We start from the raw sequence: 22,664 nt of genomic DNA on the forward strand, positions 1-22,664 counted from the left end.
CAGGGAGCACTGGTGGGAAGTGAGATCACAGCCTCCCCTTGTCAGGGTCCTGTCCCCAAGAAGCACTCCCTCCCTCCCTGCCCAAGGCCACCATAATTAGCCCAAGGTACTTCCCTCTCCCTTACTATTTCCTGTACCTGTCCACACCTTTGTAAACTGTCTCTTTACCAAATTCTCAAATCACCCAAGTTGAGTGTTTCCTGCCAGGGTCCTGTCATGGGCCGAATGTCTGTATTCCCCGCAAATTCATATGTTGAATTCCTAGCCCCCATTGTGATGGTATTTGGAGGTGGGGCCTTTGGGACATAGGTTTAGATGAGGTCACGAGGGGGGACCCTCATGATGGGATGAGTGCCCTTAGAAGACAAAGAGATCTCACTCTCTCCAGGAACGGGCACTGAGGAAAAGCCACATGAGACACAGCCAGAAGGCAGCCATCTATATGCCAAGAAGTGGGCTGTCACCAGACACTGAATCTGCTGGCACCTTGTTCTTGGGCTTCCAGCCTCCAGAACGATGAGAAATGTCTGTTTTAAGTCAGCAGACTGCTGTAATTTATTATAGCAGCCCAAGCAGACTAAGTAAGACAGGCCCTGAACGCAGAGTCCAGAGAACGTTAAAAGATCTCTGAAAACTGCTGTTGTGCCCCCTTCTCCCACAGCTCCCCTCAGCAGAGCTGGGCTCGGTCTCACCACCTCCTGCCTGCACCTTACAGCTCCCTCCTCAATGAGGTCCCTGCCCCACCCCCAGCACATCCATCCAGTACCATGAAGCCTCCATTAACTAGGCCGTGGCTGCCCTCCACTGCCTGAGCTCCAGGCAAGTGTAGAAATGAGGCAACAGGTGTGGCCAAGGTTCCCCAGGTTCTCAGGCTTGGCAGGTGTGTTGCAACTAGCAATCCCCAGGAAGGAGAAATTGAGGATGTGGGTGGGGGTGGGGGACCAGCACATAAGCTGATAGTTACACCAATGTGGCGAGTGAAATGATAGCCACGCCCAGGGCATTATGGAACAGAGAAGGGGCAGCAGCTCAGGATGGGAGGTTATGGAGGAGGTGCTGCTGCAGTGAGGGCTGAGCTGGACCCCAGTGGGTGAGCAGGTGAGGGCATTCCACACAGAGGGAACAGCACACAAAGATCAGGAGGCCAGAAACAATGTGCAGGATGTTGGCTGAGGAGACAGAGGGAGGGGGGTAGGGGTTGGGGTGGGTCCAGTGCAGACCAGAGGGGCCTGGACTCTAAGCCATAGGCCCCAGGGAGTGTTACACCCCAGAGAAAGCCACCAATGTACATTCAGGCTGCATGGGGGCAGGGCAGGGCAGGGCTAGAGGCTGGGGCCAGGAAGGAGGAGGCCCATTGGACAGGAGTAAGGCCTGGTGTCCCCGAAGGTCATCTCTTCGCCCCTCCTCGCTGCCCAAGGTTCCAAGTTGGAGCCCTGTGAGCGCGTACGAATTAAATCAGTTCCACCTCCTCAAACACGCTTTTCTCCCAACTTCCCTCTCTCCATGTCTTTCCCATACACTAGGTGGCCATGAGGACACTCGGATCCAGCCAAGGAGGTCATGAGGTTGCAAAGGGAACCCCCATCTCCCCATCCCACGCCCCCAAACAGCCTCCATTGGATCTCTGTGTTAGTTTTATTTTCATTGCTTTGGTCTATACAAAAAACCAATAACCAAAAACATAAAGCGATAATAATAAAACTCTCCGCAGGGACCACCCCCAGCCCCCACACCCAAGTGAAGGAGGTGGGGTGGGGGTTGAAACAGGAAGGGGAAGAAAAGCCCCTCACCACACACCAGAGGGGTCAGCCAAGGGCACTTCTGGGGTCAGCTAGGGCAGTTGTGTGGGTGGGATGGGGGGGTGCAAGGGAGTGCTTCTCAGAGCTCCCCCAGGGATGGGCCAAAACCAACTAGGGAGAGAAGCAGGCAGGGTCCTGGAACGGGGGGCTCACTCTCCACATCTCTGCCCCTCCCCCTGGACAGTCCCTGAACTTTTCAAGAGGAGCTTTGGATTCTGAGGCTTTGGGCCTTGAACCTGGGTGCTGGAGACCCTGGGGGCTCAGGACAGTTGGTTGGGTGAAGTTCAGTGAGAAAATCAGACCCAGAGAAGGAACCAAAGCCCTGTGGGGCCCAGGCGGCTGGAGACAGGCAGCCAGGGCAGGGAAGAGGGCGCTGCTGGGGAAACAGAATCTAAAGCTTTAGTGCCAGGGCCACAGGGTTGGGGAGTGGGTATCAAGCCCTGGACCCACAGCCCAGAACAGAAAAGCAGGAGCAGATCACCGTCCCAAGAAAGACCCTATGGAGGTACAGGGTTCGGCAGGAAGTCACGGCCTGGTCCCCCAGGCTCAGGCACTTTTCTGTCTCGCCCCTTCGTCTGTACAGAGAGCCTCTCAGATGAGGAACCGCACCTGGGGGTGGGGCAGACACAGAGGGGTCAGGGAAGGTCTGGGTCCCTAGAAGCCTGTGCCATGCCGGTCACCTGCCCACCACCCACAGACGGGGCAGGACTTCCCGTCCCCAGCAAAGATGACAGAATAAGACAGGCCAAGGCACGCCTTCCTTGGGGGAGTTCCATAGCGGAAGGCCCCAGACTCATTCCCCCCAAAAAAGGAGCCAGGGTTTCAACAGAAACACGAGAGGGCCTCCATGAGACAGAGCTTCTAGAGGGAAGGGAAAGCGTGTGTCAGCAGCCCACAGGCAGGAGGGAGACTGCAAAGCGGGAGGTGTCGTACTGGGCTGGAGCCAGCTAGGCTAGCATGTGGTCCGCGGTGGGGTAGGGGGGCCGGAGGCCATCGCTGTAGGTGTCCATGGGATAGTCCCCATCCATATCCATGTGCATCTCCATGGGGTCCAGGGGCATGTCACTCGAGTACATGGGGCGGTAGGTGGCATCCATGTCTGGGGAGAAGAAGGGGGACTCTGTCCAGGGTCTGCAGGCCACCCCAAGGGGTGTCTGGACAGCCCTCAGTTACCTCCTCTACTTCCGCCCATTTGCAGTGGGCCTGCCCTCCTTCCCTGAGCTCCCTCTTCAGGGGACCTGGGCAGAGTGCGTGTGGATACCACACAGCAGCTGCCACTGGTTCTTTGGCCCTGGACACACAACGCCTCTCCCTCCCTCACACCCACAAGCTCACCCCGACCCCCAACTCGCCAGGGTCCTGAGAACACTGGACACACTTACCATCTGCATAGGGTTCATTGATGGGGATCATGCTCTGGGCCTGAGGAAGGAAGACAGAGAGAAACATTGGGGGAGGGAGAAGGGTGGAAAACGCCTGCGGCCAGCTAGAGATGCTTCTATAAAGGGAGCCAGGGGAAAGGTGAAGACCCCTTGAGGGATGAACTCCTCTCCTCAGGTGCCGCCCCAGAGCGGAGGGTCCCACCATTCATGCTTGGGGGAACCCACAGAACTAAAGCAGGCCTGGGGAGGGGAGGGGAAGCGTGAGGGCTGGAGAATGCATGCTGGGAGCTGCTTTTGTGTAAGTTAGAAAAAAGCGCCTCTGCCTCAACACTTTGTATTAGTTTGGACAAAATAAAATTGCCATTTTGGTAAGTCAAAAACAGATAGATGGTTCAACCTACTACTTCCATCTCCTGAGAACTGTCATAAATGATCCAATTATAAAATAAAAATCTATGAAGTTGACATGATGGTAGGAGCCCCTGAAAAAGTGCTGTCCTTGTGCAGTGTGCAACTTGCACAACCGTGTGTTGCAGCCCCGCCCGGGATACTCACAGCCTCCCAGGCAGCCGGGTCATGCTTGAAGAGGGAGTTGGTGAGCTCCACAGACACACGCTTACGGTAATCTGGGTTCTTGTCCTCAGAGATGCGGAACAAGACGGCCGCAGCATAGGTGGCTGTTCAGAGAGGAAAGGAAAGGCCAGTCAGGGATTTACCTCTATCCTGGCTTGGGGAACAAGGCCCAGCCGCCTCCCTCTTGCCCTCGCCTCTACCTGTGCCCTCATTGTGTGAGTGCAGTAGCTCCATGAGGGGGGACGAGGCCCCCTCAGCATCAATGGCATCAGCTGCCTCTTTGTCCTGGGCCAGCTCGCACAGCACCCCAGCGGCCACACGCTGGATATTCTCCACAGATGAGTACAGGAGCTGCGGAGAGGGGGTGCCGTGGGGGTAAGGCAGGTGGGCAACACACTGTAGAGCCCTGCCCATCTCTGCCTCCCCTTTCTGAATTTAACCCAAGCTCATACGAGAAAGTATGAAAAGTCTAAGAAAAGTATGAAGAAACAGAAGAGAAAGCCAGGTACAATTTCCCACCCAGGCAGACATAGCATCTGTTAACACATTGGCATATTGCCGCTGGATTTTTGTCGGATATATATATATATATATATATATATATATTCCTTTTTTTATCCGACATTATAGCATAAAGCATTTTCCTACATTAAAACACTTCCTAAAAATCTATGAGTTCATATTAATACTTAAGAAAAAAAGAGAATGCGACAAAGGAAAACAATAACCACACCACATCGATCACCAAACCCATGGCTGCCAACCTTCCGCTTTCAGCCATGTGGGTAAACAGGGGTTGGGGGGGGACCTGTCCTGCCCACCTGCCCCAGACTTACCTGCACAAACAGGGGGATGGTGTTAAGCCGGAAGATCTCCATGCGGTTCATGGGGTCCCGGGCGAGGATGTGCAGGGCTCCAGTGCAGCCCTCCACAATCTCTTCCATCCTCACGCCATCCTGCACAAGAGGAGGCATTGGGGCACCGCAACAGGGGCCCCTTGCCATGGCCACACTCCCCACGACACTGACAAACCGCGCTGGTCCTTAGAGAGGCGTCAGGTGTAACTTGCCTCCCCGTGTACACACTCACGTGCACACACCTTCACACAGAGGACACCGTGACCCCCAGGCGGGGCAGTGACTGGCACCGCCAGCTCACTTACTGTGTAGGGCTGCTGTGTGCCTGCCGCCACGTGGCGCTGGGCATCCTGGTGTGCCTTGACCAGCAGCTGGACGAGGCGGGGAATGACCGCTGCTTCCTGCAGTGGGGCATGGTTGGCTGGGCACAGGGCCAGATTCCTGATCAGGCCGATGGTTGCCTGGCAAGAAAATGGACAACAATCGGGGGCATTTCTCGGGTGTCGGGAGGATCCCAATTTCCCAGCATCATCTCTTCCTCCCCTATCATCATCTCTCTGTCCCCCAGGCTGGACCAGGACATGCTGGCAGATCCCCAGAGAATGAGATCGCTTCAGCCCATGTCCCTTGTTCCACAGGATGTGTGAGTTCTCATGTCTCACTCTAACAGTCCCTGCTAAAATGACATCCCATTCTAGAACATTCTGCCAGCTCCCATACCCTGACCCTCACCCCGTCTCCTCTCCCCCACCCCCAATAGAAAACACAGTTGTCCTTGCAAACTTCCCACTTGGATGATGCTCATATAGGAATCAACCCCCGGGAGGACGGACGTCTCCTCCCCAGGGTCCCCTGACTCCCAGAGTCCCTTGGGGTCTTACAAAACAATTTATCATCTCATTTGATCCTCAAAACAAGAAGCCAGAGGGGCAAGGATAAAAATCATGTGAGAGATGAGGGTGTGAGCACAGGCTGGATGAGATGCTGGGTCAGGGAGGCAAGTCCTTTCCCCACCTTGGGCTTGCAGCACGCACCAAGCCCAAGAAGGTGCCACGAGCTGCCTTCTTTTTCTCATTATGGACTCTTTAAAAATTCAATGTATATAATCACTTAGAGTCATTCTTACCTGTACTGTTAAATAGTCTAAAACTTAGCCAATGCCAGCTGGGTCTCCCAAGGCAGCCTCCTGAGAAGGCTGCACCCCTTTCACAGCCTGGACTCTCTATGGCAGACACCACGCATCCCCCAGAATCCTCTCTATCTTTTTGTCTTGTTAGCATCCCTCCTGTGTTTTGGCATGGCCTTCTGACCCATGACCACTGCTAGCCTCTTTGCATCTAGATGTGGCCAAATGACCCAGTTCCAGGGTGTGGGCTAAAGCGAGACGTCCGCTTTCTGGTTGCTGCTAGTTTTCCCACGTCCCTCGGGCTAGAACGCATCTGGGGGGACGAGGCCGTTCAATCATCGGTGTGAGAACAATACTCACCCAGACCGTCTGGTGTAAGAAGTGAGCTCCCCGAAAGCAGCACCACCTGGGAGCTCATCAGAAACGCAGACTCACCCTACACCCAGACCTACCAACCAGAACACGCAGCTTCATGAGACCACCCAGGTGGTCATGTGCATATTAAACTTTGAAGCTCTGTCTGTGGGGAGGGCTGCTACGAGAAAGATTCTGAGTTTCAGGAGCAGAGGTGCTGAAGTCTAAACCATTCCACAAGAGAGGAATACACGTCTGTCTTTTTGGAGCCTCTCTGTTACAGCAGCCCTGCCTGTACCGATCCAGCCCCTAATCCTGACTGCAGAGCGCTCCTCTGGCCCCCACTTAACACCCGTTGCAGCAGCGGCTGTACCTTGACCAGTGGCCACTGGTTGGGCTGGTTGAGCAGCTTGACAATGGCTGGGATGCCGTAGTTGAGGCGCACGGAGTTCTGGGCCATCTCAGCCTCCGGGTGGCGGCTGGTGAGATGGCGCAGGGCGCAGACAGCTGGCTCTGTGATGTCATCCTTGTCACCAGCACGCAGGATGGCGTGGATGAGAGCCTCCACGCCGCTGTTCTGGGTCACCAGCGTCTTGTTCTTGCTGTTGTTACACGTCAGGTTAGACAGAGTGCCCGTGGCACAGGTGAGGACGTTGACGTCATCCACACTCAGCTGGTTCACCAGAATCTTCAGCACGCTCTCCAGGCCCTCCTGGGGTCGGGGGAAGGCAGTGGAGAGTGAGCGAGAATCCCAACAGCAAAGGTCTCCCACACGTGTCCAAGGAGGGCGAGATGGCTTTCCTTGGAGGTAGGTCAGACGCCCACGCGGCTGACACGCGATGGGCTCTGCCTGTGTGCCTAAGAACCTTCATCCCCCAATCCTGCTAATGCCTGGGAGAGGGCAGCGCTCTCCCATGGGGCAACTGAGGCTCAGAGAGCTTGCCCACAGACCGCAGCTAGTGGTAAGATGGGAGGGTGAGGCAGCTGCAGAGGTGGACCCAGGCCTGAATGTCTTGCTCACCTGCTTGGTGGCCACGTCTGACAGGTTACGCAGGGTCCAGAGGCAGTTCTGCACAAGACGGGGGCTGTTGCTTGTCAGGTGTTTGCCCAGAGCCTGCATCCCACCTGCAGTGGGGGACAGGGGTCACGTCAGCCACAGGGAAGCATAGCTGACCAAGCTTGGCCACTAGACAGAGCCCCCGCCCCAGCCCTCCTGGCCACGTGGGCTACCCTCACAGGCTGTAACACTCACCAGCCTCCACAATGGCGGGCTTATTGCTGGGACACACAGACAACACCTTGAGCACACGGCTGGTGGTCCAGAGCAGCTTCTCGTAACTATAGTTGCGCATGATCTGTACAAGGGCCTGGGGTCCTCCATTGGCCAAGATGATGAGCTGTGGGGAGAGGAGAACGAGTATGAGACACACAGGGACTATGACGAGGCACAACGAAGGAAGAGACAGCTGACAGAACTGCCATTACTGAGCTTCAGCTAAAACCTGAATAACTTTTGTGATTAAGTAATCTAAAACCTTGAAAAAATGATAATACATAATGTGGGCAAGGATGTGGTGAAACTGTCCTAACAAGTATTGCCACTGATGGCGTTGTAAATAATACAATCCTTTTGGAAAGCAATCTGGCAATTGGGGTAAAAACCTAGAAATAATAAAAACCCTTAGGCCTACTAACGAAAAATTTTCTACTCTTTCAGGAAAGCTGTGTGCCCAGAGATGTTCATTACAGAATTGTTTATAAAAGTGGAAAATTGGCAGCAATCCAGATGCCCTCTCTCAGAATAAAGTCTGAGGCCTCCACTTAATGAAATGCTATTTGCCACTACAGGAGATGATTTCTGGACAATACAGCAAACAAAGATTTTTAAAATGTCATTTAGAAAACAGATGCAAAGCTATACATTTGCTATTGCTACAGCTACATACAAATATGCCAACAGGATAGCACTAGAGGACGCACCCTGAGATAAGGATGATTGTGTGCCGCTAATAACTTTTTTCTTTTCTTTATCCTCAAAATGGTCAGTTATCTGATGAAACATGTACAAGTGCACATACAATATATATTTAAACTAAAAAGGGTAAGGAGGCCGCAACCTGAGGCTGGAGCTGGACAGAGGTGATGTAATGGTGAGCTGTGGGTCTTGGTTTGGGATGGGGAGGGGCCCACCTTGCTCTCCTGGTTGCCGTAGGCCAGGAGCTGCAGGCAGTCGGTGGTGATAGCCAGGAACTTGGGATTGTTCTTGTTGAGCAGAGGCACCATCTTCTGCAGCCCGTCCGCCAGGCGCACCGCCATCTTGGCGCCCTCTTGGTAGAGCAGCAGGTTGTGCAGCGTGGTAATGGCGTAGAACAGGACCGACTCCACGGGGGAGCTGGGGTGGAGGGCGGGGGGTTAGTGTGGGTCGGGTCCCAGGGGCCTGGCCTAAGTGTGGGCCACCTCCCCCAGGAAGCCTCCTCTAGTACCTGCACCCCCACGGAAACAGCCCTTTGTTAAAATCGCATCATTCCTTGAGCCCAGCCTTACTCCTATGCCCGAAGCACACAGCATCTCTCCTCTCCCCACTGGGACCATGACACCCCTTGCTCCTGGGCTTCCAGCCTGGTGCTGAGCACACAGTAGGTCCCCTCAATATCTGTCCCTACTGAGTAACTAGCATGTGGAAGGCCACGTGCTACAGAGGCCCTGCAAGAGGCTCAGAGGGAAATAAGATTAATATCTCCACTCGCAGGCAACTCATAGCCTCATACAGGGCTGAGGAAAATGGCTACTCACTTTGCAAGGCCGGAAAGATAAAGGTGGCAAGGGACTTTGCACATGCTGTTCCTTCTGCTTGGAATACTCTTCCTTTCATGTACAAGCGCCAAACTCCACTTATTCATCAACCCCCAGCCATTAGAATGAACAGCTTCTCAAGAGGTCTGAGCAATCTCAGACACATCTTGGCCCTAGCCTATTCTGTAGCTTCATAACTAACCCTCTAGTTACAGGAGCAGCTAAGTACCAAAACTGGGAGTGGTTCTACGCCTGGCACATAGTAGGTGCTCCATAAACGTTGTATGGAAGCCCAGAGAAAGGAAGGGGAGGCCCAAGTGAGACAGGACCCAGGCCCTGCAGTGAGTCAGGGTGGGTACCTGAGCATGCGGACCAGGGCGGGAATGCCCCCCGACTTGAAGATGGCAAGCAGCCCCTCACGGTGGTGGGAGAGGTTGTGCAGAATACTGGTGGTGCAGCGAGCAGTGTCCAGGTCGCTGGTGTTCTGCATGGTGCGCACGACAGCCGCCACCAGCTGGGGCGAGCCCATCAGCGCCCGCCGCGACGCCTCCTTCTTAGACAGCTGGTTCACGATCATGGCTGCCTTGGTCACCACCACCTGGTGGGTGGAGGGAAGATATAAAGAAGTAAGCAGATAGGCCAGGTCCAGCTGCCACTGTGAGAAGGAGGGGCCAGGAGACTACTTCACAAAGCTCAGAGGGACCCAGGTCAGACTCTTCCTGCTACTGGGGCTCTGGGTCAGTGACCTCCTTCCATCCCGGGTAGGGCCCCTTCTGTGACACCCGCCTTCTGCCCTCCCTGCCTGCCCCCTCCCAGGTAGGTTCCTCACGGACCGGGTCCTCATCATTGAGCAGCTTGGTGAGCTCAGGCAGGGCCCGGGTGGCCAGCTCAGCGTCGTCCTGGTAGTTGATAAGATGTACAATGGCCGACTTGAGCAGCTGGGACGGCTCTGCCAGCCGCTGCAGGTTGGTGGTCTGCCCCTCCACCTGGGTGGCCAGCAGTAGCGAGCTGTCCTCGCCTGTCATACCAGGACACATGGCTTCCCGCACCCGCTTCGCTCTGGCTGTTGTGGACATCTGGTACTCCAGGTCACCTGGGGGCCAATGGGCAGGGACTGAGCTGCAGACAGCAGGCAACGGGGAACGTGGCTGCACAAACAGCCCAGCTGGATTCTCCGGGCTGCCTCCCAACCCGACCAAAGCGCACCACTTGCAGTTCTGCCTCTAACCAGTGACCCTAAAGAGGTCACCATCACCTCAGCTACATCATTTGTAAAATGGGGCACCACCTGTTCTGTCCACCATAGGGAATTCTTATGAGAATTAAATGAGATAATAGTTGGCAAATGCTCTGAAAAGAAAGGACTCAGGTGCCTGGCACATCTCACCACAAAAATGTTAGTGATTATTGTTATTAATAGGAATAGCTAACATTTTTTGAGTAGTTATGTATCTGGCTGAATTAAGCACTTTTCTTATATTTTCACATTTAATCTCACAACAACCTTACAAGATAAGTATTATTATCTCCACTTAACATATAGGTTATAAGAATCCAAGCTAGAATCTAAACGCAGACAACCTGACTCCAGAGCCCAAAGCCTGATTCTGTATCCCTCCCTTAACAACCAGGTGGGGGTAGGATGAGACAACCTGGGTCTCTTCAACCCTGAAATTTCATGATTCTAATTATACCTTCATCATCCCCAAAGGAGGCAACTCTCCCATTATATGGGCAGGCAAATCGAGGCCCAGAGGCAGTAAATCAAAGTGAAAGTCAAGAAGGTGGGTTTCAGAAAGCAGCAGGTGGGTTCTCAGCTCAGACTCCAGGTTCCCCTGCAGTTCTCACCTTGGGTGGACCTGGGAGTCTGACAAATAGGTACCCAGGCTTCCCAGGCAGCCCTGCCCTGGCCACTGTCCCAATGCCCTGAGGAAAGGGAGGCAGAGGTTCCACCCTCCAATTAGTCAGGGAGGAGGAAACGGCTACGTAGCTTTCCCACCTGGGTGCTGGCAGGGCATCCCTATCCCTAAGCACCTGAACTGGGTCGGTCACTCCACCATCTGGCCTTGGCCCATTTCCATGTCAGCATGTTCCACATACAGGCATCATCTCCTCCCTGCCCACACCAGCAGCCCTCAGGCTTGAGAACTGCACCTCCTCTACCAGACTCGGGATTCCCTGAAGGCTGGAGCTCTGCCTCCCCGTCACACTTGAGGGTCCTGGAATACAAGGACTGATTTCCCTGCAGTCCATGGATTCCCTGAGGGCAATAGTGACACCTCTTCATCATACCGCAAGTTTGTGCAAGGCAAGAACTGTGCCTCTTCCTTCAGACTGGTGGGCAGGGTCTCTGCCTCCCCTCCACACTAGAGGTTCCTGAAGCAGCTGTGTATCTTCCCTCAGACTGGGCGGGTCTCTAAGAACAAGAGCTGTGCCTCCCCCCTCAGGCTGGGAGCCCCCTAAAGTCTGCCTCCTTTTACCTCCCGCCAGGGCCCAGCCTGGTTTTCTGCTGGAATATTCCCATGGAATAGTCCCCAGGGCTCCCCACCTTGGCTCTGGGGCGCCCCCTGGGTGTAGGTGGTGGTCTTCTTGAGTGTGTACTGGCGCCCACAGGCGTCATCCTCCTCCATGAGGCCCTTGCTGCTGACCGAGGGTACACAGGTGTGGGCGCCTGAGTGGATGCCTGAGTCATAGGTGTATGTCTGTTGCCACTCGGTCACCTTGATGGGCTGTTCGATCAAGTTCATCACCTCCATGGTGGCTGCTGGGGCACAAAAAGAAGGAGCAGGAAATCAGCTGGCCTCTCATCACCAGGCGCTGCCCATCACCCATTCCCCCACCTCCGCCCCACGGGCCCCGGTGGGCTGTAGTAGAGGGAATGGGGGGAAGAAGGGTCAGGGAAGGATACCCCTATGTGAGCCTTAGGTTTGCACCTCTGACCTCCAGCTAGGGTGGGGTAAACTCCATGGAGCGCAGGGCAGCAAAGAGCCAGATGCCCCAACCCAGCTCTAGGCTCCCTCACCTTGCAGACCCTTCCCAACACTCCCAGAGCAGAAGGCACTCAGGGCCTCTAGCAGCTTCTGGGATCCCACAGACCCATGCCCATCCACTGGGGCTCCCTGGGAAAGGCTGCAGAGGTGATGCACTAACTGGTTGGTCAGACAGGGAAGTGGTCAGACAGGTTTCTCTGGGGAGCCTGGGAGGCTGCCAGGAGCAGTCAGAGGCGCCCAGGATCTCAGAGACTCTAGGATCTCACTTTCCTGCAGGTGGGACAGGATCACAGGTGGCCCCAGAAGTCCAGGCCCTAAGAACCCCATCTCTATAGCACCCCAGCTCCTGGAAGCCTTTCCCAGAATTCTGAGTCCCACTGACAGTTTCAAATTTCAGCCACATACTACTGAGGCAATTTGCCTGTCTACTGAGACTCAGTGTCCCCATCTGCAAAATGGGGTAGCACCAACTCCTTCACAGGTTGCTGTGAGGACCATATTTATAAAGGACCCAGCATGGTGCCTGGCTCATAACAGGTACTGATGTTGGTGGCTGTGGCTGTGTATCAGCACCTCTCCCCCAGCAGGTATTTGCTTACCTCCTAGCCTCCTCGAACCCAGGCTAGGGATAAAGAGTGAGGCAGGCCTCAGGGTGGTCACTGCCACTCAGGCACCCCTCCCTCTCTCTGTAGAGACTTGGGCCACTTAGGGTTGGTGAAGCGGTAGGCCCTACTCTGTACCAGGGAGGTTAATGCCCACCTGCTCTGTCTAGGTCCCTGTCTTGGGAGCTGACCTCTGGAGCCTAGCGTTGGGGGGGGGGGATAGGCAAGGGGAGCTGAGCTCCAGTGAGGGCCGCCCTTGTGCATTTCACTAATGCCACCATCCTCACAAGCGGGTTTTGAAGCACATGCTCTGTTCGCCCATTCACAGATGTGGAAACTGAGGCTCCACCAGGTGAGGTAGCATAGCAGAGAGCCAGGGCCAGGCACAGGTGTGAGTGACACCCAAGTCTGCGGCCTTTGCACACCCAGTGTGGCCTCAGACTGCAAGCAGACCCGGGCTGGTCCATCCATGAGGCTGTGCAGCACCCAGAGCTTCAAACCCCTGTTGGGGACCAGATGAGGACAAGGGTGGGGTGGCTGGTGCAGCCTGGCCCCACCCCAGGAACAAAGATCACCAGGGATGTGTCTTCCCAGTGAGGCGCCAGGTACCACCCTCATGCATGACAAATGGTCCTTCAGGTCTTGCTGCCTTTTATGGCAACACCTGGCTCCTCCCCTGCCCCTGAGCACACCTGGAACAGGCAGAGGCAGCAGCCAGACCAGTTTCCAGCCTCATTCCCCTCCTCCCATCACCCCAGTGACTCAGAGTTTCGGGCTGATAAACAGAAGCAGGCCCAGAACACCAGACGGGCGGCTTGGTGCCACCAGATGTGCCAGCTGCTTCCCAGGCACTGACCAAGTGTGACTATTTCAGGAAGAGCGTCCCCCCTCCCGCCCCCACCCTAACCACACTCCGCCCAGCACTCCTGCCTTCCCTGGAGAGAGAGAGAGAGAACGTGGGAGAGTGGGAGAAGAAAGCCTGTCACAGAGCCACCCCCGGGGAGGAGCAAGCACTGGAGAAGGAAGGTAAAACTGCATCAGGAAATACAGCTGCATTAACCCTCGAAATGCCACTTAGCCAGGCAGAGGGCTGAGTGGACATCTGGACTCTGAGTCTCCGTCAGATCCACTCAGGATGAACTGAATATCTCCAGCCCTGGTCAGTAAAAACACTCCACCTTTGGAGCCAGGAAAAGCCCCTCCCCAGCAGAGACAACTGCCTATCCCTGGTGCTTCCAGCCAGAGGCACACAAGCCTCACCCAGGAGCACAGGGACCATTGCCCTCCATGTCCAAAGGGACCACCAAGGTCAAGGCTGACCACACGATGTGCATTTCTTCAGCAGTTCCCTCACCACCCCCAGCAGCCCAGGCCTGGAGCCAAGGAAAGCTGAGGGCTGGACAGCTGCCGGGTGGGGTGGGGGAGTGAAGAGAGGCCTCCCGGAGATCAGAGGATCCCTGGGGGGGGGGGGGTCCAGCTGCCTTTACTATCAAATGAATCTCATGCCTCCCTCAAAGCAACCCTGGCAGGCATTTTATTATTCCTAATTTTTAGGTGAGGAAACTGAGGCTCCTCCAAATTGAGAAAATGGGGGCGTTCTGCTCAAATCCAGGCCTGCCTCCCAGCAGACCAGCCTCGAGCCACTAAAAAGGGCTGCTCCCCTGGTTCCTAACTGGGGATCCAGGGAAAGAGGGACCCCCTGGGGTCAAGAAGAGAGGGTCAGACACGCAAGTGCAGAGGAGAGTGGGGGAGGGGCAGGGGGACATGGGCGGAGCCGAGCCCCCTCACTAAGGGGAGAAGTGGCAGGTGAGGCCAAGCAATGCTCACAGTTGGAGGCAGGGCACCAGCTGGGAAATCAGGAGTCCCAGGTTCTAGTCCCAGCTCCACCACAAACTTGCTGGGTGTCCTTGGGCGATCAGTTCCCTTCTCTGTGCTTCATTTACAGAAAGGGTGGCCCAGGTGATCTCAGAAGAATGTTGACGTGTAAGATTCTAGGAATAAGAAGCCAGGATTTCCACACCGGACAAGAGAAGGCTGAGGGTGGGCAGAATTGGAAAGCAGTTCAGAGAGGACACACCAGCACTCTTCTTGAGGAAAGGATCAGGGAGAGAGCTATTCCTGCAATAGGAGGGCTAGAAAGTAGTGAGACCTCAGGCAGCATTGTCAACCAGCCCACATGTCTCCCCACCCACTCCCCAGGAGGACCAGGGAAATTCTCCCACAAGAAATAAAAATGCTGTTTTTGCAGTTCCCAGGGTGGAGGGGGCCGCACCCAGGATGGTCTCGTCCCTCTCCATCCTGGACCTGGAGCAAGACCTGCCCCAATGCCCCTGGACAGAGCCAGGATGGAAGTAGGAGAGACAGACGTGGGCCCTGCCCATGCGCCCTGGACAGAGACGGGCAGAGCCAGACACAGGGCGGTTTTCTGAGTTGAATGGGGGGCCTTTGTTTAGCAGCACGCTCTATTCTTGGCAACACAGGAGGAAGAGGCCAGCTCAGCTCAGATAGGGTGGGGTGGGAGACAGCACAGGGGACAGGAAGAGAAGACAGGGCCCAGGAAAGGGTGTGCAAAGGACCTTTCCCCCAAGAGTCCACACTGAGGAGGAATCTGCGATCAAGCAATGAGGCTGCTTTGGGCATACTCTGCCCTTCATTCCTGATCAGCAGGGTCAACCCAGTGGGCTGGCACTGGGTACCCTAAATCTAAAACTGTCCCGCCAGAGTGTGGCCCAGCCCTGACATTAAAAATAACTCCCACCAGAGCTACATCAGCCTCCTGGCCCCGCCAGTATCCACCACCAGGGATGGGGTGGGCTGGGCTGCAGGATGCCAAGTGCTAGTGAGACACCTGGAAACAAGGACAGGAATAGGCCGCCCAAGGGGCGTGCTGGAACCACGCTCAGAAACACTGCACTAGGGGACTAGAAGAGCAGGCTGGGCAGGGCCCCTGGAGGTTCCTTGGGCCAGAGGCCAGCACCCTGTGCAGGCTCAGACCTCCGGCTCATACAGTGACAGAGACGTGAGCTGTAGACAGGGTGGGAGAGCATGGGAGTCAGGGGAGGGGCTCCAGCCTCACCACTAACTGGCTGTGTGCCCTTGGGCACGTCACTCCATTCTTTAAGTCTCATCTATAACGTGGAGGTGATTATGCCACTCTTTTCTTGAGACCGTGGTGTGGACTGAACACAACCCTGACTGTAGAAGACCTCTGTGGACAGGAAGGCCTAGGCAAGCATCCTTCTATTAAGGAAACCAAGAAATGGCAGAGAAGGAAGCCAGCGGATGGGCCTGGCAAGGTGGCCAGCAGCCAGCCTGCTTTTTGGGACCCAGGACACGACCCGGGCTGCCTTTCCTGAGCCCTTGGATAAGGACTAGGAGGGGCACTGCTCCCAGGCCTAAGCCAGAGTCCCTGGAGTAGGGTGGGACACGCCTGGGGAAGAGGTATTACATCCAGGTCCTGGGACAGGAGGCCAGGTGGTGACACTGTGCTACCCCCTCCCCAGTCACATGTGCTGCCTTCTGCAGCCGGGTGGTCAGACCTGGTCAGGCCAGTCAGGCGTGGACATTCCCCACATAGCAGCCCCAGGGGAGAGGCTAGGCTCAGCAGGGTCACCAGCTCCCACCCTTCCCCATTCTGTCTCTGGCTCCAAATGAGATTTGGCCAGCAGTACCAATGGAAACAGACTCTAGAAAAGTACAGAGACAGACATGACTTCTTCCCTTGAGAGCCCTGACTCCCCCATCAGGTTGGGGCTTCCCAACGAGGCCTCTCCCCTCAGACTGGCAGTTCCAGGAGCAAACCCCCAGCTGACTAGAGGTTCCTGGGTAGAGACTGTAGTCTCCTCCATCAGATTGGTCATTCCAAGTGGGCAGAGATTAAGCAAGTGTTAGGTATGACCAGGGCTCTGGGGATAGAAGACAGAAGCCCATCCTGAGCTTCTGGAGGAAAATCCTCACTTCCGGCCTGGAGGACACCCAAGCAGTGGCCCAAGGACTGGCTGGGAATGGGGGAAGCTTGGGTCAGGCTGCCCAGCTGCTGTTTGTTTTCTTCCTTCTGGGCTCCTTCCCAAAGCAAACACAGCAGGGTGGGAAAATGAAGGGGACTTGGAGGAGAGGGAAATGCAGGGCCAGGTGGCTTGACCCCAGGGAACCTCTGGGCTCCCCCAGAGAGGGCTCCAGCTGGAACTCCGTTGCCTTCTGGTGACCCTGTGTGGGCAAAATCCCAAACCGCCAGATGACCCCAAACCAGGACACTCCTGAGAATGGAAAAACACTTCACCCAGCCTCAGGAAACAACCGCAAAGGACTAACATGTTGGTGACGTATCTCAATACACAAGTGCCCACTGCCCCCCAACCAACCCACCGCAGGTAGCTTGGGCAGCTGCTACCCCAGCTGGTGTCCACTCCTCAGGGGTGGTTCCCCAAGGTTTCATGCTGCAGGGATGGCTGCCTAGCTCTCTCCTGAAAGAGCAGGGAAGACCCAACCGTTCCCTATTTGCTGGAGAAAGCGAGAATTTGGATAAAGGTTTGGCTAAAATTTGGTATTATATACAGAGTATGAAATCATCAAGATTGAGGTTAAGAAACAAGAAGGTGCTAAGAAAAGAGACGGTCAAGAAATATTCATGGTAGTTGCCTCGATGGTATAGGAATGTGTGATTTTATGGGTGATTTGTTTTCTTCCCTGTGATCAGATATTACTGTTTCAATCCAGAGGGACAGGAGCCCCACCTCCTCCTCACCCCCAAACAAGCAGCATATTGAGTGCCCAGACCAGGTCCCAGCTCTCTCCCCTGGCTGCCACTCCTCAGAGATAAGAATCCACAAGACTCCACAGTCTCCACAGTGAGGAGAGAAAGCAAACCTGTTAACGCACACTTTGCAGGTCACAGAAAGCTGAGCTTCCTGCCTTGAGGGCTCCCAAAGGCTGAGGTGCCAGGAGGCTGAGCAAAGGGGAGTGGCAGCGAGCTTTCTCTTCAGGCCCAGCCAAGGAAGTTGCTGGAAACTGGGGCAGTCCATGCCCCTCAGACCTCCACCAGATTCAACCATGTCCCAGGAGAGAGGCCTCCCGGTGTCCCTTGCAGGGACACAAACCCCAACGACCTGCTCCAGCCACACTGCTCTTTCTCTTCACATGGGTGACTGGGCCAGCTGGCGGCTCATGGATACCTGCCCCTCTCATGGCCAGGTCACTCTTCTCCCAAAAGACACATGACTGGTTGCTTCCCCAGGGACTCCAGCAGACCTCAGACTTACCCCAAAGGGTACTGACTGCTGGGGCAGGATGGCCCTCCCCCAGCTCAGGGACAGCGCCCTGCTTCATCCTCTTCAGAGAAGAGTCACCTCTAAGCTTCCATCTCTCCCTTTTATTCTTCAACTCAAGATCTCATCTCCAGCACAGAGCAAGGCCTTCCTCCTGTAGCCTCCATTCCTTCCATAAAGCATCAGTCCCAAAAACTCGCATGTCCTCAGGGGTGACAGAAAACAGCAAGCCCCTCACCTTCTTTATAGCTAACAGCCCCCTGCGTTCATTCTCTTTCCCTTCTCTGTCATGTCAAGGTTCTTTGGCCTTCTCTTCTCCGGGACCAATACTCCCCATGTTTGGGGTCCTCTCCTGCCCGCAAGGGATCCGGAAGACCAATGCTGACAGGCATTTCCCATACAGCCCCCATTTCCCAGGCCCGTTCTGGTATCAGATGCTCAGTTGGCAGAGGTGCCAGAGCCTGGCAGATCTGAGAAGACAGTGACACCAGCCCTTCCTTCCTTCAAGGAACAAGGCTCTGGCTGACCCCACTCTTCACCAGAAAGGCCCTCCCCAGCAGCACACAAGCCCTACTGCCAGCCCCCAGTCCCCAAACAGAAGACAGCCAGCTCCCCTCCCTGCCAAGAGCAGTCTGACACCACTGCTGGGTACAGTCCAGCAGGACATCAGCCCGGTCCTTAATCTGACTCTCATTTCTCTCCACTCTCCAGGGAGCAGCCCCCCCCCCCCATCTTGGCAGAGGCCCAGCCCCCAGCAGAGCAGGTGACTCCCACTTCCTATACAGGGAAAAGTCCAGAACAACCCATGGTTCTGCCCACTCAGCCAGGAGGCAGCAGCAGCTTTGACCCCTGCCCTCTCCTGTCCCCACTTCTCCACACATCCGCTACAGTCCCTAGCTTTGGGGAGAGAGAATCCCCTCTCCCAGGAACTAAAAACCAAACCCCAGGGGAGGTTTCAGAGGACTGGAGGCTAGGACGAGTCACCCCCACCTGACAAACCTGCACCCACCTTCACCACCCACACATACCTTCTTGGGCCCTTCTGAATTCTCTTCTCCCCAAACTCCCAAGCAGAAGCTCTCAAAAAGGAGTGGCAGAAAAACTCTTCCTAGAGCCACAGTGGGGTGATACAGCAGGTTGGGCTCTGGGCTTGGAACCAGAGGACCTAAATGCCAGACCCTGCTTGGGTCTCGCTGTGCAAACTTGGGCAAGTTACTTATCTTCCCGGAGTTTCAATTTCCTCATCTGTAGAATGGGGTAATGATAGCTGCCTCTAGGGCCAGTCATAAGGATTAAGTGAGAACAGTTAATGAAAGTGCTTGGTTATCTGTAGCGTCCTCCCTTGCTTAAGTTACCATTTATCAAGTACTTCTTGGGTAGGTGGGTATTATTCCCATTTTGCCAAGGAGGTCACTGGGGTGAAGTGACTTGACCAAGGCCACATAGGTAATGATTCAAACCCAGCTCAGTCGAAGCCCAAATCCCCATGCTCACAACCGCCACACTATAACAACTCTTCGGATAAACAGCCCTTCTGTTGATGAGTCCCTTCTCATTCTAAGATGGCTCTCTCCTGCCTCCCTCCCAGGCCAGCGAGTGACCTCCTCATGGGTCTCTCCCCCATGGGCTCCCAGGAGGAAAGCAGGCAGCAGCCCAAGCTCTGACCTCCTTCATTCCTCCAGGCGACATTCTCAGAGCCTCAGACCTGGCAGCCCAAACAGAGGTTCCAAAGGGAATGGGGTGGGGCTGGAGGGTGCTGATGGGGCAGGTGGAAAGGGCTCCTATCACCCAAGCTGGGGCTTGATGGAGCAAGAAATGACTAATGGTATCCTACCGCCCCCCCTCCCCATCTAGTAGGCAGCCAGTTTTCACCAGGCACCTCCTAGAAATCCTTCCTCAGTATTATCTTTTCATCACAACCACAAACCAGATTAACTAAACGAATCATTTAATCAATGTAATTACGATGCCTTCCCCTCCTCCACTTTGGGGAGAGAAGAGGGGAAAACAGGTTATTTTTGCCCAAATTCCATGCCCTTATGGCTCGTTGGAAGTAGTACACCCCGCCACTAGAGCAGAAGAGGGATGGGGAAGGAGCCTGATCCCTGGGGGTGTGGGGCACTCCATGGGGGTCCCCCCCACCCCCACTCTCCCATCTACAAACACAAACCAGGTAGTAGGATCTTCCCAAGTGAGTCAGGGCAAAGAGCCCTGATTGCCCCCAATCTTCCCTTCACCCCAGGACTGAGGGAGAACCTGGCTCTACATTCCCCTTCTGTTCCCCAGAGAGGCTGGGCTCCAAGTCCCTGCAAAAAGATTGCACTTCAGATTTTTAAAAGCCAGTGCTGAAAGCTGACGGAGATCACGAACTCTGGCCAGAGAAGGGCCTCTCAGAAAACGGGGGAGGGGGCACTAATTCAGCTCTGCCTGAAACCTTCCCCCCAAAAGCCTTCCTTTTGTCCCACTTTCCTCATCAAACTCTCAAAAGGGGGCAGGTGGAGAAAGGACAGCAAAAGCCTCCAGAAGGAACGCATCTTCAAAATCCAGAAATCAACTGGAAATCAAGGCCCATTGCTCCTCGCTTTTCGGCCCCAATTACCAGCCAGCTAAATAACGTGGAGAACGGGGTACGGGGGGGGGAAAAAAAGACCAGAACAATCGTTTCCCCCACCCACGTCATTAGGCCCGGCCCTGCCCCACCCCCATTCCTGGGGAGGGGGCAGAGCTTGGGAGAGAGTCACAAGCGCAGGCCTGAAGCGAGGGGGTGTGGTGGTCCCCGGAGGCAGGAAGAGAAGGAAGAAGCTGCTTCCCTTTTGGCCCACCCCCCTCATCCCGGCCCCCACCTTGGGCCGAGGGGCCCAGCAAACAGGATGGAGGTGGGGGCAGGGAGGACAGGGTCAGAGCGCAAGCACTGGCCCTGGCTCAGCTTGGCGGGCTGGGGGAGGGGGCTTTGCCCCAAGAAGGACCCCATCAACCCTGGGGTAAGCCCTGGGCAAGGAGGCAGGAAAACCCCCAGAGAGAGCTGCCGCGAATACCTCCTTTAGTAAAGTTTGTTTTGGGTGATTGTTTTTCCCGACAACAAGAGGTTAGAGAAGAGGGTAGTCCAGTTCCCATATCAACACTGGAAGCCATAGCTACTAGAAACTGGGCGACCCATGCACCCATACACAATCCCTCGGCCCAGACCCCAGTCCGGGACACGGGTGCGGAGCGCGGAGTCAGCTGGACGCGGGGCCGGCCCTGCACAGTCCCACTGTCATCCCATCCCACCTCCGCTGGTGAGCCCTAGCCTGTCACCCACCAGAGCAGAGGGTGGTGCCGCAGGTACCGTACCGACGAGACTCCGGGAGCTGGAGGACAGGGCCTCTGGGCTCCGTGTGCTCACCTGCTCAGCAGGTGGGGCCCGCGTCGCTGGGAAAATGTGCGTTCGGCCCCCACAGTTGGGCAAGCCGGGCGCAGACAATAGGGCCCCACCCAGGCCTGGGGGAGTAGAGAGGGAGGGAAAGCGAGGATGACGCGTGAGGTGGGGTGAGGGTGGCCCCAAAGAGACCAGCGGCAGCAAGTTTCCCAAACAGTAAATTCCTAACTAGAGTGCGCCCTGGGACGCAGACGGAGTAGGTCAAAGTCTCCCCCGCGAGAGAACCAGACAAGAGTCAGAGACGGCGTCGGGCGAGCTCTGCGGGCCCTGGGGGAGGCGTGACCCCGGAGGCACCTGCCCCGACCTCTCCCCGCCCTTCTCAGATCCCCAGCTCACCAAGCCCCAAGTGCACTCCGCGGGAGCCTCGCGCCCCTTCAGTCGCCGCGCCCAGGACCCCAGCGCGCCCCCTGCCGCCGGTGCAGGGTGGCGCTCTTTGGCTATCTCCTTCACCTGCCCTGAGACAGCGAGGATCGGCCTCTCAGCCGCTCGCCGCCTTTCCCTCGCCACAGCAATACTTGCCGCGATCGTCCGCACCTGCGTGTGGAGCCTGGCCGGACTGGTTAGGGGTAGGGCCGGGATGAGATCCGGCGCGGGCAGCGAACTGAGCTCGGCGCGCTCGGGCGGCGGCTGTTCCGGACTCTGGCCAAGGCAGCAACTCAGTAACTGAACAAAAGGCGAAGGAACCTGACAGCCAAGCCACGCCTCTCGCCCCCTCGAAGCTCCGCCCCTGAGGGAGACGCCCACCCGCTGAAGCGGTCTCACTGGCTGCCTCGCCTGACTGTCCCATCGAGGGGCGGAGCCTCGTCCCCAGTCCTCTTCCATCGCCACCTCTGTTTATCCGCTAGCCATTGGCCCCAGGGACTGCCAGTCGGCTCTGGGGACGGCCTCCAACTTGAGGTTCCATCCTAACTCTGCACCTATTGGCAAATATAAGGTTACTTTCTCCTGATTGGGCAAGGGACTGTCAGTAAGACTAAGGAAAGAACCAATGGGAGGGACGGAGTATGTCTTACCCCACCCTACCTCTGAGCAGGTAAGACTCTTTACTCTCCCCTTTCCCCCTACCTGTCCAACAGGTGAGTCAGAGGGCGCCATGGGAAAGGACAGATGCCTTCACTGGCCAGCCAACTCAGCGTCAGGCATGATGCTTCTTTGGGCTTATTCACCCTTGCCACAAAGTCGTAATAACATATTTGTATAGCACTTCATAGACTTTTTGCTGGTTTGGGGTTTATTACCCAAAGATGGAAGGAGTGCTCATGAGATTTAGAAGTAAAAGGCCAGGGTTTGGGTCCTGCCTCTTAGTAGTTGTATGATCTTAGTCAAGTTACTTCATCTTTCACTTCTTTTCTCCTCTGTGAAAATGGGTGCATTAGCTATATCTCTCTCACCTGGGTGTGTAGGGGGGTGAAATGAAGTCAGGTTTGTGAAATCACTTGGACAACTGCTAAATGTTAGAATTTAAGTAAAAGATGTGGGTTTTTTTAATTATCATGACGATTCTGA

At 55.6% G+C, this 22,664-nt stretch overlaps 1 protein-coding gene across 8 annotated transcripts; it reads right to left on the bottom strand.

The window, feature by feature from the left end:
- Nucleotides 1-1,621: 1,621 nt before the first annotated feature.
- On the bottom strand, nucleotides 1,622-21,851 carry JUP (junction plakoglobin). 8 transcript variants are annotated; one of them, XM_019747776.2, is made up of 15 exons: nucleotides 21,693-21,851; nucleotides 11,433-11,645; nucleotides 9,718-9,977; nucleotides 9,244-9,482; nucleotides 8,282-8,483; nucleotides 7,344-7,488; nucleotides 7,113-7,216; nucleotides 6,465-6,803; nucleotides 4,917-5,072; nucleotides 4,591-4,710; nucleotides 3,955-4,105; nucleotides 3,737-3,858; nucleotides 3,182-3,221; nucleotides 2,733-2,898; nucleotides 1,622-2,408 (listed from the first exon to the last, which is right to left on the bottom strand). In XM_019747776.2, exons 2-14 carry the CDS (start codon nucleotides 11,638-11,640, stop codon nucleotides 2,747-2,749), a joined length of 2,238 nt encoding a protein of 745 aa, XP_019603335.1. In that variant the 5' UTR covers nucleotides 11,641-11,645; nucleotides 21,693-21,851; the 3' UTR covers nucleotides 1,622-2,408; nucleotides 2,733-2,746. The 8 variants fall into 8 exon arrangements, with proteins under 8 accessions (XP_019603335.1, XP_019603336.1, XP_019603337.1 ...); XM_019747777.2 differs by having other exon boundaries at nucleotides 11,433-11,648; nucleotides 21,693-21,845; XM_019747778.2 differs by having other exon boundaries at nucleotides 21,678-21,834.
- Between the last annotated feature and the right edge of the window lie 813 nt (nucleotides 21,852-22,664).

This window comes from Rhinolophus sinicus, linkage group LG15, assembly GCF_036562045.2.
Source record: "Rhinolophus sinicus isolate RSC01 linkage group LG15, ASM3656204v1, whole genome shotgun sequence".
NCBI lineage: Eukaryota > Metazoa > Chordata > Mammalia > Chiroptera > Rhinolophidae > Rhinolophus > Rhinolophus sinicus.

Excerpts from the sequence above, each read along its gene's own strand:
- JUP (XM_019747776.2), bottom strand. The coding sequence starts at position 11,640 with ATGGAGGTGATGAACTTGATCGAACAGCCCATCAAGGTGACCGAGTGG. Across the intron at positions 9,483-9,717 it reads TGCTCAATGATGAGGACCCG|GTGGTGGTGACCAAGGCAGC; the intron begins GTCCGTGAGGAA and ends TCCACCCACCAG. Across the intron at positions 7,217-7,343 it reads GCCCGCCATTGTGGAGGCTG|GTGGGATGCAGGCTCTGGGC; the intron begins GTGAGTGTTACA and ends CCCCCACTGCAG.